The 16,659-nt window shown below is 42.9% G+C and overlaps 1 protein-coding gene and 1 long non-coding RNA gene across 2 annotated transcripts; both read left to right on the top strand.

Annotated features, from left to right (window-relative positions):
* The first annotated feature begins 4,045 nt into the window (after nt 1–4,045).
* On the top strand, nt 4,046–7,093 carry LOC114555403 (potassium voltage-gated channel subfamily V member 2). The gene is made up of 2 exons (XM_028577770.1): nt 4,046–5,169; nt 6,839–7,093. The coding sequence occupies exons 1-2, from the start codon at nt 4,099–4,101 to the stop codon at nt 7,091–7,093; spliced, it is 1,326 nt and encodes a 441-aa protein (XP_028433571.1). The 5' UTR covers nt 4,046–4,098.
* A 5,593-nt stretch (nt 7,094–12,686) lies between these two features.
* LOC114555055 (uncharacterized) lies at nt 12,687–14,871 on the top strand. The gene is made up of 4 exons (XR_003692523.1): nt 12,687–12,857; nt 13,703–13,757; nt 14,216–14,314; nt 14,545–14,871. It is a non-coding gene; the product is annotated as an uncharacterized LOC114555055 (long non-coding RNA).
* Nucleotides 14,872–16,659: the final 1,788 nt, after the last annotated feature.

The raw sequence follows: 16,659 nt of genomic DNA, 5'->3' as shown, positions 1-16,659 counted from the left end.
TTGTAGGTGACAGGTGTTACTAATAACATTAACGATGGCTCTGTTCTATTCAAGTTCCCCAGCAAGCATAATTATTTACACCTGTGCTCTTGACATGTCAACATCTCTCATTCATAGGGTAATGCAATTTTGGGGCGGTTTCCCAGACAGAGATTAAGGCTAGTCCTAGACTGAAAAGGCCTTTTAACGCAGACTAACAGAAATCTACTTTCTTGGTCATGTTGTAAAATAGTCCTAAACTTGGCCTAGTCCTGGATAAACTAAGCTGATTTCCTGAAGGAAGATCAGAGATACTTCAGGACTAAATTGAGGCTTAAATTAAACCACCCAGGAGGCAGGTTTAACTTCAGATTACAAGTTGTTTGTTAAAGAAGACACATGGATTACTTGGAGTATGTCAATGAAGAACAACGAATACCACCAGCTAGGCAAGTTCTTGCTGACAGAAGTGATCCATTGCAATGCTTTGATGACATTAGTTTTCGAGATCGTTTTCGAATGCATAAAGTAAATGTTGTGGATCTCATTTCACTTTTGGAACCAAGGCTTTCATCGGTTACCCAAAGAGGACGGCCTGTAGCAGTTTGTCTGCAGGTGCTCATAACTTTACGATTTTTGGCATGTGGCACCTTTCACAGAGAAACTGGGGACTTATGTGGTGTCAGTGAACCTACAGTATGTAAAGTCATTCACAGAGTATGCATGGCTATTTGTGAATTGAGAAGACATTACATAAACTTCCCTGATGCTGCGACCCAGGCAAACTACAAGGTACAATTCTATGAATATGGGAACTTCCCAGGAGTTATAGGCTGCGTAGATGGAAGCCATATTCCCATAAAACGTCCCTCTTCTCCAGATGCTGAGGAATACAGGAACCGCAAGAACTGGTTTTCTATAAATGTCCAAGGTGTATGCACTCTCCAGTTACAGTTTTCAAACATTGTTGCGCGTTGGAAAGGTGCAACTCATGATTCCCGGATCTTCCTTAACTCATCTGTGTTCTCATTTTGAAAGAGGAGATCACAAGGGAATATTGCTTGGTGACAGTGGGAATGCTCAGAAGAATTTTCTGTTTACACCATACTTGCACCCAACAACTACTGAGCAAAGGCGCTACAACCAGGCTCATATGCGCACTAGGGGACTAGTAGAGTGCATGTTTGGGGTTTGGAAGAGTCGCTTTCAGTGCCTTCGGAAAACACTTAGATTCCAACCAAGAAGATGCTGCACCGTTATCATTGCAACAGCCGTTCTTCACAACTACCTGAAACAGCATGGATGCCCAGATCCCCCGATACAGGAGGATGACAATCTAGATATACCTCCATTTACAACAGACCACACAGAACGACTTGCCTACAGAGATGCTTTTGCATTGTCACTTTTGACATTACCTTGTCACACTTCTGCTGGGATCTAATACATTTTCACATGTAATGAGTGAATGACTGTATTTTACAAGTATTTGTCTGGTATATTAAAGAAACACCCAAAACATCAAAAATGATTTAATAAACAATTTTTATTCCATATTCATTGTTGTGATATTTGAGACAGTTGCATCTCTCTCTCCTTCATCTTCATTTCCAGCTCTACTTGGAGGATCTTCATTCCTTAAGGTACTTCAACTTGTGTTCATGAAATTCAATGGCCAGCTTATTTATATATATATATATATATATATATATATATGTATGTGTGTGTATATATGTGTATGTGTGTGTGTGTGTGTGAGGCTTTATAAACCTACATGAGGGTTTATAACCTACATTCTTGTTTTACTAAACAGCTTTGAAGGGACGTCAACTGCTAAATCTGATCCATAAATCTTGAGGACAATAGTGACAGACAGGGAACCGTAGACCTTGAGAGTAGATGATATTAATCCGATGGAGATATCTATTGATGCTTTGTTTGACAATCCTGCTTCCTGGACTATAACTAATTTTACTTCTTTTTTTCTGCATAATAAAACTGAACTGCAGGGGTGGCTGCCATTGTGTAGTAAATGGAAAGCACCAAGTGGCAAGGCAAAGTACATCTTTCTTTTGACCCACTATGTGTAATATTTCATTGTATAAGGAATTATATCATCTGCTATTTATAATACATTACTAGTTAGATATTTCAATGGCTTTCATTACAGGGGCTGCTGTTCAGTAATTTAATTATTAATTAATTATTATTATTTATTAATTAAATTTTATCTATGACATTTTGAAAACGAGTAGAGAAAAGGCATAAAGACAGCCGACAATGCAGTAGTGTCAGTAATGTCAGTTACACAACCATATCTAAAGTTTGATAATATTTCTTTTTTACTTTTACTTATTTTAACAATTGTATCACGTGAAGCACTTTGTGACTCTGTTTCTTTGACTGTCTGTGAAAGGAGCTATATATTATATTATAACATTAGTTAACATTAGCCACCCAGAGGGAGACCAAGTGAGAATGTAGCAGAAAATGAGTGTATACTGAACTGTGTAATGGTGCATTTTATTGTCAATTAATCCAATTTATCCAGGAGGAGGATTGTGCTATTTCCTCGTCCAAAAGTTACAGTCTCGCTTTAAAAGGCAAATTATTAACCATTAAGCTTGACGAACACTGGCATTCAGTATATCATATCATATATCTGTGGCCTCTTCTTTCTTTCCCTGTGGCTTGCATGACAAATCCAGTTCACCTCTTGTTCTCATGACACACTACACTAACAAGACTAGTTTAAGTCTGGTAGCTCTATTTAAATCTATAAATGCTTTAACCACCTAAATCCTTAATTGTTTTAACTAGTAAGTGTAGTTGGCACCAGGAAGGTAAATAAAGGTTAATATACTGAATGGTTCATAATGTTATCAGACAGTAGCCTTGCAGAATGCCATCTATGGTCAGGCGGCGCTGTTAATCAGCAGGAACATAATCTGATACCCATACGAGGACTCAGTTGCAAGAAAAGTTATTTTTCCAATTCCAATCTGGTTAAATCACTATACGTGTTAGGTAAGAGAATGTTTTTAATGACATGGCACAGCCTTATTGATCTACATACAGTAGGTCTGATATAAAAAACAAAACAAAAGGTAATTTTCTAGATTCTGTGGCCTAGAATCACTTCAACTTCTGAAAAACCCTGCACCCCCCTCCTAATCACAAAGTAGGCTAATGCTTAGAGCCTTTATCCTCTTTTATGTATCCACCAGCCCTTCCTTTGTTCCCCTACAGTATTATAATCTTGAAGCATTGCACAATAACAACCAACAGAAGCAATTAATTGTAAATGTGAAAAAGACACTTAACCTAAAATAAAAATTTGCAAAGTATTTTGAAAGTCATCACAAAGTGTGGTCGTTTTTCACAAAGACTCAAGACGCGAATTGGTATTTTCCAATCATAGCCTTCCAATATAACTTCCTTGAGTAATCTGTAGGGATTGCAAAAAGATTAATGAATGGCAGTGTCCATGCATTCATAAATAAATGTGAGGAAAACAATACTGAGTGTTGTCTTTTCTGTGTTCAAATCACCCAAATCAGTTCTAAGTACTATGCTCGGATCATAAAATGTTTATCAAATAAAAGATGATGAATTCATGATGGGCATTTGTTGAGATATATCACAGAGCCAACACCATGTCAGCCTGGCAGCTCAGCAGGGGATAATGGTATTTAGATGTCCTGTAAGCACGCGGATCCTCTCAGTCAGCAACATTAATGGGGCCATGAGGCATCCTGCTCTTGTCCCTTATGTTACAGTAAAGGGGGGTATTAGACAACAGTAATGCTGGCTGATCTGAGCGCTCTGTCTGCTGTGTAGTCTGGGGGGATCACCATGGTGAGCATCAGCAAGGTGGCCAACTTGTGGAACAGGAGACAGAGTCTTTTCCCCAACTACAAAGTTGCGGATTCAGACATTAATCGAAGACCCTCGGAGATTGCCTATCCGCTGGCCAAGAAAAGCTGCATGAAGACATGGAACTCCATGCAGGAGCTGAGCAGGGACATCTACGACATTTATGCTGAGTACGAAGAAGAACAGGATGACAAAGCTATATATTGCTCTTCCAAGCATGTTTCACTCTCCAAGAAGAACTACATGATCAACATCAATGTAGGGGGTAAGCCCTACCAGATAGCCTACAAAACGGCTGCCAAATATCCAAAGACCAGAATAGGACGACTGGCCACCTACACGGACCACAACATGAAGCTGGACTTGTGTGATGACTACATTGTGGCCACCAATGAGTACTTCTTTGACAGGGATCCAGATGTCTTCCACAGCATCTTCAACTTCTACCGGACCGGTGTGCTGTGGATCAAGGACGAGTTGTGTCCCCGCAACTTCCTGGAGGAGATCAACTACTGGGGCGTGAGGATCAAGAACACCCACCGCTGTTGTCGCATCTCCTTCGAGGAGCGGCAGGACGAGCTGAACGATCAGCTGAAGATCCAGAGGGAGCTGGAGGCAGAGGTGGAGATCGAGGAGAATGAGGAGCTCTTCCATGACATGTTTATGGGCCAGATGCGCAGAGCTATCTGGAACTTGATGGAGAAGCCGTTTTCATCCGTCAAGGCCAAGCTGATGGCGTTGGCCTCCAGCGTGTTTGTCCTGATCTCCCTGGTGGCCATGACTCTCAACACGGTGGAGGAGATGCAATACAGAACTCCCACAGGTCAGCTCAGCGGGAAGACATACTGGGAACACGTGGAGTCCATGTGCATCGCCTTCTTCACGATGGAGTTCCTGCTCCGTCTTGTGTCCACTCCTGACCTCAAATCCTTCAGCAGGAGTGTGCTCAACGTGGTGGACCTGATCGCCATCCTGCCTCAGCATGCGCAGGCCATCTTGGAGTTCTTTGACAGTGAGGAGAATTACATGAAGCACGAGGCCGATATGCAGGCGGTGGGGCAGGTGGGAAAGCTGGGCCAGGTGTTGCGGATCATGAGACTGATGCGAATCTTTCGGATCTTGAAACTGGCGCGACACTCCACAGGTCTGCGGGCCTTCGGCTTCACTTTGCGTCAGTGCTACCAGCAAGTGGGCTGCCTCTTCCTTTTCATCGCCATGGGCATCTTCAGCTTCTCGGCCATGGTTTACACCGTGGAGCATGACATGCCGCAGACAAACTTCACCAGCATTCCTCATGCATGGTGGTGGGCAGCTGTAAGTATATCTTTGTCAAATGTAGTGTGGAAAAAACAGCAGGACTGAAGTAAGAACATAGAGGAAAGTTACTAGAGTAGAAAAAATACGGAAAGCACAAAGCCTTAATATTATAAAAGTTAAATAAGTCACTTAAGTAACAATGTAACCTATTTATTCATAAGTAAAATGTAGTGTCCTGTCCTCGAATGACTTTAATGCTGACATAGTCCCTGAGGCGTAACGTAGATTAGATTACACTCCAGCACTACCTGGCTTACAAAAACCAATGAGGTCAGCTCTACTGCAGGGTGTGTCACCTCATGCTTTGGTACAGTATGTGTGACTCAAGTGGTCGATGGTAACATTCAAAGTACCGATTGTATATTTTTACAGTACTGATGTATTTATGGCACCTGCTCAGTTTTATAAAGTGGAATAACCTGGTTAATGTCCTGAGTTAAGGTCTTTATTTGAGTTAACACAAACCTTTGATTCACTGCCTATGAATAAACCCGCTAACATATCCTTACCCTCCCTCTTTGACCGAGTGGTAGAATCTTACTTCTGATTCAGGCGGAAAGAAATAATAATCCTCTGAATGATAGTAGTGGGTATAGTGAAGGGAACTGTAAGCACTGCTCACTGCTACAGATTCCTGTTGTATTCATATAAACAGAAGCTGAAGAATTGTGTGCCATCTTTGAGTCACATGTCATTTTTGCTGACGTCTGTTAGCAGGAAACTATGAATGGATTCTCACTAAAAGTAAGTTAACCCCTTTGAACAGATTTGTACAACACAGTCCGACTTTGTGGAAATCTGCAGAAAGAAGAAGGAAAACTGAGAAAGAGACTTCCACTACCACTTTTCCCAAAGAATATGAGGCGAAAGCTACACTGATGACTGGCTACATACTGTTGTTATAAGGCAGAGAAATTTTGATGTGTCTCAAATTTTACCAGGCAAATCTAATGGAATTTTATGGATAGTCATGAAAATATGCAGAAGAAGTATTTGCCTCTCCTAATATGAAACTTTGTTGGTAATTATAAAGTTCAGCAATTGAATAGTTTTGGAAGAGTGGGTCCTAATAAATGCGATGTAATTATTTGAGTATAAAAATTAACCATCCGCAAACTATGGCTAATTTTGCTTGTAAAAATGACAATTCACAAAAATAAGGGGGAGATATAGAAGCCAAGACAACTGTTTCTCAATCCACATGATAGACTGAAAAACATTTTTCCCTTATGGCAGCAAGTGAATCAAATATCATTTAACACATAATCAGCTAAATTTCCTGGGTCTTTCATAGTCTGTACACTCCTAAATCAGAGCAGAGGAGCTCCAAACTTAGGACTGGTTAATAGTAACACAGTGTTGCAGTCTGTTCTGTTAATTGTTTCAGTTTTAACGTTGTATACTTATTCTTGTTATACTTACCTGTGTCACTGGATTAATAATAGATTATTGGGAATGTCCTGGCTCCCAGTTTTAATCTGATCCTACTGCCTACTTTGTTGTCTAACAAAGGCAAAATGCAGTGCTTTTTATAAAGGTGCAAAATGCCCCAATTGGCCACATGGATGAGCACAGGTCTACTAAACAGGACACTGACTGAACCTGCTGGTAAGGTTTGTGAGTCATGTTTCTCCATCACCACTGACCCCTCTCACCTCCCCCCCAGGTCAGCATCTCCACTGTGGGCTACGGAGACATCTACCCAGAGACCATACTGGGTCGTCTCTTCGCTTTCATCTGCATCTCTTTTGGAATCATCCTCAACGGTCTGCCCATATCCATCCTCTTCAACAAGTTCTCAGACTATTACTCTAAACTCAAGTCCAATCAGTACACAGCCTCCACCAAGAATCGAGGGAAGGTGAGATTTTCCAACAGGACAATGAAAAGGCTCAACCGCTGCTTTTGTCAAGAACATTAATTTCTTTTCTTTTTTTATTAATAAATAATATGCTTTTGGCAGCTTTTGTAGTTGGGAAGCCAGTGAGGGATCACATGTTTCTATTCTATCTTCACTCTCTCCAAGGGTGTATGACTGACGGTTTTATGAAAATATTTGCTTTTTGTATACAGATAACCATATTTTATATACACTACATTTCTGTCAAAAAGAGAAATAAAAAAAATAATTAATAGAAGTATCCACTAGTTTAGACTTGCTATTTACATATCATATCTCTATATTATCATTAGGCTATTGTGAACCATCACCTTATCGTGGTGGAGAGGTTTGTGTGTCTCTGTGAACCTGAGGGCTGTGTTGTCTGGAGCTTTGTGCTCCTGGTAGGGTCTCCCAAGGCAAAGTGGTCTCAGGTGAGGGGCCAGACAAAGAATGGTTCAAAAACCCCAATGAAGAAGCAAGGTAGAGATGGAGTGACCCTGCCCGGAGGAAGCCGGGGCCCCGCCTGGAGCCAGGCCCAGGCGGGCGGGCTCGTCGGCGGCGCCTGGTGGCGGGTTTGCCACGGAGCCCGGCCGGGCACAGCCCGAACAAGCTACGTGGCTCCCATCTCTCCAGCCCATGGGCCCACCACCTGTGGGAGGAACCGTTGGGGTCGGGTGCGATGCCACATGGGTGGCAGTGAAGGTCAGGGGCCTCGGCGGACCAGACCCGGGCGGCAGGCGCTGGCTCTGGGGGCGTGGAACGTCACCTCTCTGTGGGGAAGGAGCCGGAACTGGTGCGGGAGGTGGAGCGCTACCGGTTAGATCTGGTGGGGCTTACCTCTACGCACAGTCTCGGTTCTGGAACCATACTCCTGGATAGGGGTTGGACTCTTTTCTTCTCCGGAGTTGCCCAGGGTGTGAGGCGCCGGGCGGGTGTGGGGATACTCACAAGCCCCGGCTGAGCGCCGCTGTGTTGGAGTTTACCCCGGGACGAGAGGGTCGCCTCCCACGCCTGCGGGTTGTGGGGGGAAAACTCTGACTGTTGTTTGTGCATATGCACCAAACAGGAGTTCGGAGTATTCGGCCTTCTTGGAGACCTTGACTGGAGTCCTGCATGGGGCTCCAGTGGGGGACTCCATTGTTATGCTGGGGGACTTCAACGCACACGTGGGCAATGATGGAGACACCTGGAGGCGTGATTGGGAGGAACGGCCTCCTGATCTAAACCAGAGTGGTTGTTTGTTGTTGGACTTCTGTGCTAGTCATGGATTGTCTATAACGAACACCATGTTCGAACATAGGGATGCTCATAAGTGTACCTGGTACCAGAGCACCCTAGGCCGAAGGTCAATGATCGATTTCATAATTGTTTCATCTGATCTGAGGCCGTATGTTTTGGACACTCGGGTGAAGAGAGGGGCAGAGCTGTCAACCGATCACCATCTGGTGGTGAGTTGGGTCAGGGGGTGGGGGAAGACTCTGGACAGACCTGGTAAGCCCAAACGTGTAGTCTTGGGTAAATTGGGAACGTCTGGAGGAGGCCCCTGTCCGACAGACTTTCAACTCACACCTCCGGGCGGAGCTTTTCGTGCATCCCTGTGGAGGCTGGGGGCATTGAACCCGAGTGGACAATGTTCAAAGTTTCCATTGCTGAAGCTGCGGCGCGAGGAGCTGTGGTCTTAGGATCTTAGGTGCCTCAAGGGGCGGTAACCCACGAACACCGTGGTGGACACCAGTGGTCAGGGAAGCCGTCCGACTGAAGAAGGAGTCCTTCCGGGATATGTTATCTCGGAGGACTCCGGAGGCAGTTGCAGGGTACCGAAGGGCCCGAAGGGCTGCAGCCTCTGCCGTGAAAGAGGCAAAGCAGCGGGTGTGGGAGAAGTTTGGAGAAGACATGGAGAAGGACTTTCGGTCGGCACCAAAGTGTTTCTGGAAAACTGTTCGCCACCTCAGGAGGGGGGGAGGGGGAACCATCCAAGCTGTGTACAGTAAGGATGGGACACTGTTGACCTCCACTGAGGAGGTAATAGGGCGGTGGAGGGAGCACTTTGAGGAACTCCTGAATCCGACTAATACGCCCTCTATGTTAGAGGCAGAGCTGGAGGATAACGGGGATTGTCGTCGATTTCCCAGGCGGAAGTCACTGATGTAGTCAAACAACTACACAGTGGCAAAGCCCCGGGATTGATGAGATCCGTCCAGAAATGCTCAAGGCTCTGGGTGTGGAGGGGTTGTCCTGGTTGACACGCCTCTTCAACATTGCGTGGAAGTCTGGGACGGTGCCAAAGGAGTGGCAGACTGGGGTGGTGGTTCCTCTTTTTAAAAGGGGGACCAGAGGGTGTGTGCCAATTATAGGGGTATCACACTTCTCAGCCTCCCTGGTAAAGTCTACTCCAAGGTGCTGGAAAGGAGGGTTCGGCCGATAGTCGAACCTCGGGTTGAGGAGGAACAATGCGGTTCCGTCCTGGTCGTGGAACAACGGACCAGCTCTTCACTCTCGCAAGGATCCTGGAGGGAGCCTGGGAGTATGCCCAACCGGTCTACATGTGTTTTGTGGATTTGGAGAAGGCGTATGACCGGGTCCCCGGGAGATACTGTGGGAGGTGCTGCGGGAGTATGGGGTGAGGGGTCTCTACTCAGGGCCATCCAATCTCTGTATGACCAAAGTGAGAGCTGTGTCCGGGTTCTCGGTAGTAAGTCGGACTCGTTTCAGGTGAGGGTTGGCCTCCGCCAGGGCTGCGCTTTGTCACCAATCCTGTTTGTAATATTTATGGACAGGATATCGAGGCGTAGTCGGGGTGGGGAGGGGTTGCAGTTTGGTGGGCTGGGGATCTCATCGCTGCTCTTTGCAGATGATGTGGTCCTGATGGCATCATCGGCCTGCGACCTTCAGCACTCACTGGATCGGTTCGCAACCGAGTGTCAAGCGGTTGGGATGAGGATCAGCACCTCTAAATCGGAGGCCATGGTTCTCAGCAGGAAACCGATGGAATGCCTTCTCCAGGTAGGGAATGAGTCCTTACCCCAAGTGAAGGAGTTCAAGTACCTTGGGGTTTTGTTCGCGAGTGAGGGGACAATGGAGCGGGAGATTGGTCGGAGAATAGGCGCAGCGGGTGCGGTATTGCATTCAATCTATCGCACCGTTGTGACGAAAAAGAGAGCTGAGCCAGAAGGCAAAGCTCTCGATCTACCGGGTCAGTTTTCGTTCCTACCCTCACCTATGGTCATGAAGGCTGGGTCATGACCGAAAGAACGAGATCCAGGGTACAAGCGGCCGAAATGGGTTTCCTCAGGAGGGTGGCTGGCGTCTCCCTTAGAGATAGGGTGAGAAGCTCAGTCATCCGTGAGGAGCTCGGAGTAGAGCCGCTGCTCCTTTGCGTCGAAAGGAGCCAGTTGAGGTGGTTCGGGCATCTGGTAAGGATGCCCCCTGGGCGCCTCCCTAGGGAGGTGTTCCAGGCACGTCCAGCTGGGAGGAGGCCTCGGGGAAGACCCAGGACTAGGTGGAGGGATTATATCTCCAACCTGGCCTGGGAACGCCTCGATCCCCAGTCGGAGCTGGTTAATGTTGCTCGGGAAAGGGAAGTTTGGGGTCCCCTGCTGGAGCTGCTCCCCCCGCGACCCGACACCGGATAAGCGGACGAAGATGGATGGATGGATGGATGGAAATTACACAAAACAGAGTTCCTTTTCAGTGGTAAACTCTTCATACCTGTCCATCATTACAAATGAAATGTATGTGTACCACCATTCTTAAAACCCACAACAGAATTTTGAGAAAACATGTATACAATGATGCAAAACACATCTACAATAGATACATTTGATGTAATTATACAGCTGCACAAATGTGAATATTTCTCTATATCACATGGCTTCAGTGAAGTTGGAACAAGCATATAAGGAATATGCTCACATTTGATATTGTCACCCAATGTGGGAAGATGTTGTTACTTCAAATTAAAATGTAAAAAAATGTTTATCATGTTTTACAAGCAGTCCTCTTTAATCAGATTAAATTTTTATTGTAATATTGTCAACAGTTGTGGTTTGGTCTGGGCACTGGGGAATGAATGAAAAAGTATTTACTATCACCAGAGCAGCTCTCAGGGCATTGATCTTTTTGTTTATCTATATATAATTCTATGCCTAACTGATTTTGAAACATGTCCTTTTGAGAGACAGTTTACAACCAGTAGGATAGATCTGAGCGAAAAATATTAGTTTCTTTATAATTGCAGCTGCAATGTTTTAAATCTTTTTCTGCAGGGGCTTGCAAAGTGTACTTCACCTTCAATTACTGGTACTCCTTTACGTGTTTGCAATGTTTAATAGCCTATGAAGTATGCACTATGATTGACTTGCAATGCATGCAACTGTGTCACACGATGCAGTCTGATACTCTGTTATTAATAAACAGTGTAGCTACTACTTACGAAACTATTTTCATTTGGCGCCGAGTCCAGCCGAGCCAAGCTGGTACTAGCAGTGGGTAAGCGCTAATTGACTGAATACTACATTTGTTCACCTGCATGTATCTCTACTGACCCCTTCTGGTTCTATATCTATGTTCTGGATAACCTTTGCAAATGCAAAATACATCTTGGTTTACTTACATGTATTACTATTAATGTTATAATAGAGGAAAAACAACTTAGGCTATAGTGTTATTCAGCATTTTCCAACTGCTGGTGATTTTAACACTGCTCATACATGGACTGGTGTTTCAAATATACAATATTTTGTCCTATTTGTGTCAAAAAGGGAGGATGACAACAATACAGACCATAGACTGATGCAGACCAACAACCAGTGCCTGAAATGGGCCAGAACTCACCAGTACTCAATACTGTTACCAGCACTTCTGAGCACTTCTGATTTTTGTCAACAAGTATACTACCCTTACTTCTAATTTCTATTCACAGTATTCAGGAATTTCCCCAGTGTGGGATTAATAAAGTCTATCTTATTTTACTAGGCTGATATTTATACCAAAATAGGCTATATATCATATTTATAAGGAAAAAACAAGCATGCTATGTAAAATCAGACATGAGCATCCCACCATCTAGCCCGAATGGAATGATCCTTTGTTTCGTAACCACATGTTTAGACACCGCAAGGATTCGAATGTGAGATTGGCAGTCGAATCAGGCTCCTTAGATTGAATCGTTAAATAGTCGGCTATTCGTGTCACCTACAAGATACGTATGAATATAAATATGTAACACACATGCAATGATCATACTGCTGAATTAGGCGAGTAGCAACTTTTTAAAACCAATTCAAGCATTGCCAACAACACAACAAACCAGTGTCCAAAATGACAATAGCTGGCAATCCATAGGCCTACTGTGTGCGACTGCGACAGCGTCAACAAAAACTGATAACGATATGAATGGCGATCATCATAAAGGTAAGCTAGATTTGGCAAGGCTGTTATACTCTCCATTTACAAAGGCATGCCTAATAAACTGGACACTGAGAGGTATGAAATCTGAGGTGAACAATATAGTCTGTTGTGGAGCTTCATCAGGTTTCCCTGTCCAGTGGATCATAAATGTAGACATATCACGGACGATGCCACTGGACTCCTGTCCGGAACAATAATCTATAAATTGCCACTGAAATGGATCATTTGCTCCAGAAGATGGCAGTAGTTCACCAATGAGCATATCAGCTGCAGTAAATCCTCAAAGAAGAAGTATCTTGTCCCACAGTCTTCTCTCTGGTGGTAAAGTGACCTCTGGTTGTTAGCCTGCTGTAAAATTATGGCGCCTCCAGTTGCAGTGTCACCTTTGATTAAGGTTTGTGTTGCTTTAACGTTACATGTTGTGAAAAAGGGGTTACTCGTGGTTTACTGTAAATTACCTTTTGCCCTCGTATTTAGGTTGCTAACGTTAGCTAGCTACACAGAGCACGCTAACCTGCTAACTGTTAGCAAGGAAGCATGCTAGCTTATAGCTAAAGTTACTACAACTTCTAACTTTAGCGTTATTTGCATTTGTGCGAATGCATTTGTTCAGTTTATTTAATTTATGTTCAATGGTATTGTGAAGTGCGACTTGCCTTGACGGAACCTCACCTTTGACGTTGCTAGCTAACGTTAAGACCAGACTCTCCATTGAAACGACGTAGCTAGCGTTAGCTAACTAGTTGTTATAAATAGAATGCCATTGGATTTAATGGACATTAATCCAGTAGAAGCCATTTTATAAACCGTATCGCATCCTTGGGTGTTTAATTAAGCTGTAACTTATTTTGCCGTCCTTGTTATCGCCCACTGCTGTTCATTATTGGTGTTGACAGACTCCAAACAGGTGGAAAGACTGTTGTCTATCGGAATAATAACTCTGTTAGATGTGTAATTTGTGGCCATGACCAAGGTCTCAATTCCTCCAGCACTGTCCAGAGTTCAATGTGCATTACGGAAGCAATGCTAAGTAAGCATAGACCGTTAAAGTGAAAGTAAGGATGTCTAGAACTTCTAAAGCGAAGGCTACTGGGTATTCTGTCTGTCATTTCTATTGGTGTAGAACCTATGAATGACAAAACATCTTAAATACGAAAATGGCAAGTTTAGTAATAACACTCACTTGTATGATTGAGAATTTGCATAAACTTTGTAGTGACATGGTTTTCTCCTTCACAGACCGCAAGGTATTCAGCTTTGATTGCTGGAATCATCTATGGCAAAAAAAGATATGGTGAGTTATTCTTAGTAATGATGCATTTTACTGGAACAGTGCACTGAGATAAACCCAGAGTAATATATTGAATATAACAGTAATTTGGACCGGGAGGGTGGGAAAAACACTCTAAACACTGTGTTTAAAACCTGATCCTCTTACAAAAAAAAGCATGCTTCGCATTAACTTGACAAATGAGATTATAAACTCAAGTTAATGGATTAACGGTCATAAAATGTTAAAGTGCCAAAGACGATAGATCTTCATTCAGTTCCTGCAGCATCTTATTTAAGGAGGATGTGACACTCAAGTCTATGTATAGATACCATATTTGCTTGGTGCATCTTAACAAGATGTTCACTTCAGATAATGTTACCAAATGTAATTTTGAAATGCAGTCATTATTGGGTGCCATTTTCTTCACATAATGAAAGCTTCTTTTTTTTGTCTTTTAAATAAACCACTAATTTCCTCAGAAAACCTGAAGCCAATTGCAGCTGAGGAGAGGAGGATTGAGGAGGAGGAGAAAAAGGTTCGCGAGGAGCAGGAGCGCATCGCCAAGGCGCTTGCAGAAGGTAGCCTCTACAGCCTTAATCCTGCATGTCAAATATTCAGGCCACAGTTTGCACATGCATACAACTGCGTGCTGCACGGTTTCCTGGAAGTGGAATTTAATAATAGAAACACCAGTATACAGTGTAATACACTTGGTGCTGCATTGCACAATAAAGTGGGAGACTAAACCATATTTGCTATGTAAAATTCTAAATGTACTAATCCCACTTATTTTACTCTCTCCTTACAGCAAGTGAAGATACTATTCTGAAGTAAAGCTGGTGTGCCGTCTGAGGATGTCCATGTGCAATTCCCAACATCTCCTTCCTTTTTTCCTGGGGTAACCATGGCAAAGTCGGGTCCCAAGCAGTCAAACACTCCCGCGTTGTGGACCTACTCACTGTTACCTTGTATGATACAACAACTCTCTGGCATGACAGATACAGTGATTATAAGTTAGTTACATGATATAAAATAAAGCTCTTGGACTCAGCATTGTAATACTGCAAATGCAGCCGCATAAGTTATAACCTTCATGTTTGTAATGAAATGTCATAAATACAAAGGATACACTTTAGTCTGTCTTTTTTTTTGTTTTTTTTTTGACCTTTTAGTTATAATCAGTGTTTACCTTAAGCCACTATTTGGCACAGGTATGACATGTCATATTAAAATAATTTAGCAATCAAGAATATTTTTTTCATATTAGAATTATGCATCTTAGATTTTGTTCCATTGCTTCCTATTTACCAACTCCTTTTGATGACTGGTTCTCATTTACAATATCTATAATTATGCCCTTTAATCATGTGAATACTTGGCATTAGAAACATTACAGGGTTTTTTTGTTTTGATCTTATTTAATGCAAAAGTGCATGTTATTTTTTTTAGGCCTTTATTTGTATAGGACAGTTCAGACAAGAAAGAGGGGGGGGAATGACATGCAGCAAAGGACTGCAGGTCAGAGTAACATGCGGCCGCTGCGTCGAGGAGTAAACCTATATATGGGCGCCTGCTCTACCAACTGTGCTAACCAGGTGCTAAAAGTGCATAAGTGTCATAAGAGTTTCCAAAGGAAGCTGATTAAGTAAAATGTCATTTAAAGTGCTCATATTATGCTTTTTGGGTTTTTCCCTTTACTTTATTGTGTTAGAGATCTTTTTTTTGTTATAGGTTTACAAAATCAAAAAGCCCAAAGCCCACCCCAAAGGGACTTACCATCTCCAACAGAAAACACTGTTCACAAACCAGTTCTATTGTAGTCCAGCCTTTACTTCAGAGACAAACGTGCATCACTTTGTAACACGTTATAATGTTCTCCTAGCTGCTAGCGTGGCACGCCCTCATACTCTGCTTCTGACTGGTTAGTAGTCCTTACCTAGCTACTGTGCATGTGCGACTCCCAACAAAGATGGAACAGAAGTGCGATGCCTCACTCTGTAGCTAAAACAGAGAGCTCAACACAGGGCGAAAAGAGGAGCTGCAGCAATGTGCAGTACAAGAAATATGTTTTTTGAAAATTAAACTATGTAAACCTATTCTGATATAACCTCTAAATACAACTATGAACCTGAATATGAGCACTTTAATTCTCATGGAAAAGTTGTAATATACTTAGAAAAAAAATGTCCTCGCCCTCCCCCCACTGCTTTATGAACCTGTGGAAAATGAGTTAGTTATTACTTGGTTTTCTAAGATGTGCATTTAATTACAGTGAAATACATTAGTTGCAGACGTGCCATTTACTGGAGAAATTAACTTTCAGTTCTAGTTATAAAGATTGGTCAATGTGGTTCAAGAGCTGACCCAACATTAGACATTAATATGCCTTTTATTTCTTGATTGTAGAACATGTATGGTCTATAAAATGTTAGAAAATAGTGAAAAATACCCATTATAATTTCCTGAAGCCAAAGGTAATGTCATCAAATTGTTTGTTTTGGCTGAGAAACAGTCTGAACCCCCATTAGCTTATCACTAAGAAAAGAAAAGCAGCACAATTCTCTCAACCACAAAGTTGGAACTGAACATTTTTTGGTATCGTTTGCTTGGAAAATAACTTAGTTAATTGGTTGTCAAAATAGTTGCCCATTATCTTACTGTCAATTTACTAATCATCTCATCGCTTTAGTTATAATTATGTTCCAAACTTAATACAAATGATTTCCACTTAGTGTGATTCAATGTAGGTGAAAAATCTGACTTTACAGTTTTCCTCCTGCAGTCCCTTCAGGGTCCTGGGTTGCTCACAGTGAAAGCCATGGCTGATGGCTTGTTGCCCAGATGCTTTCAACATTCATCTTCTTGAAGACCAACTAACTGTCAGATCCTGTGGAAATGTTCTTCCATCCCTCTCTGACAGTCA

This window comes from Perca flavescens, chromosome 5 (genome assembly GCF_004354835.1).
Source record: "Perca flavescens isolate YP-PL-M2 chromosome 5, PFLA_1.0, whole genome shotgun sequence".
In the NCBI taxonomy this organism is placed as follows: domain Eukaryota; kingdom Metazoa; phylum Chordata; class Actinopteri; order Perciformes; family Percidae; genus Perca; species Perca flavescens.
The sequence above is the reverse complement of the archived record's forward strand: the minus strand, read 5'-3'. Positions and strand labels throughout refer to the sequence as shown.

Bases quoted from the DNA above. Each gene is read 5' to 3' on its own strand.
- LOC114555403 (XM_028577770.1), top strand. From the start codon at position 4,099: ATGATCAACATCAATGTAGGGGGTAAGCCCTACCAGATAGCCTACAAA. The intron at 5,170-6,838 runs GTAAGTATATCT...CCTCCCCCCCAG, and splicing joins ATGCATGGTGGTGGGCAGCT to GTCAGCATCTCCACTGTGGG.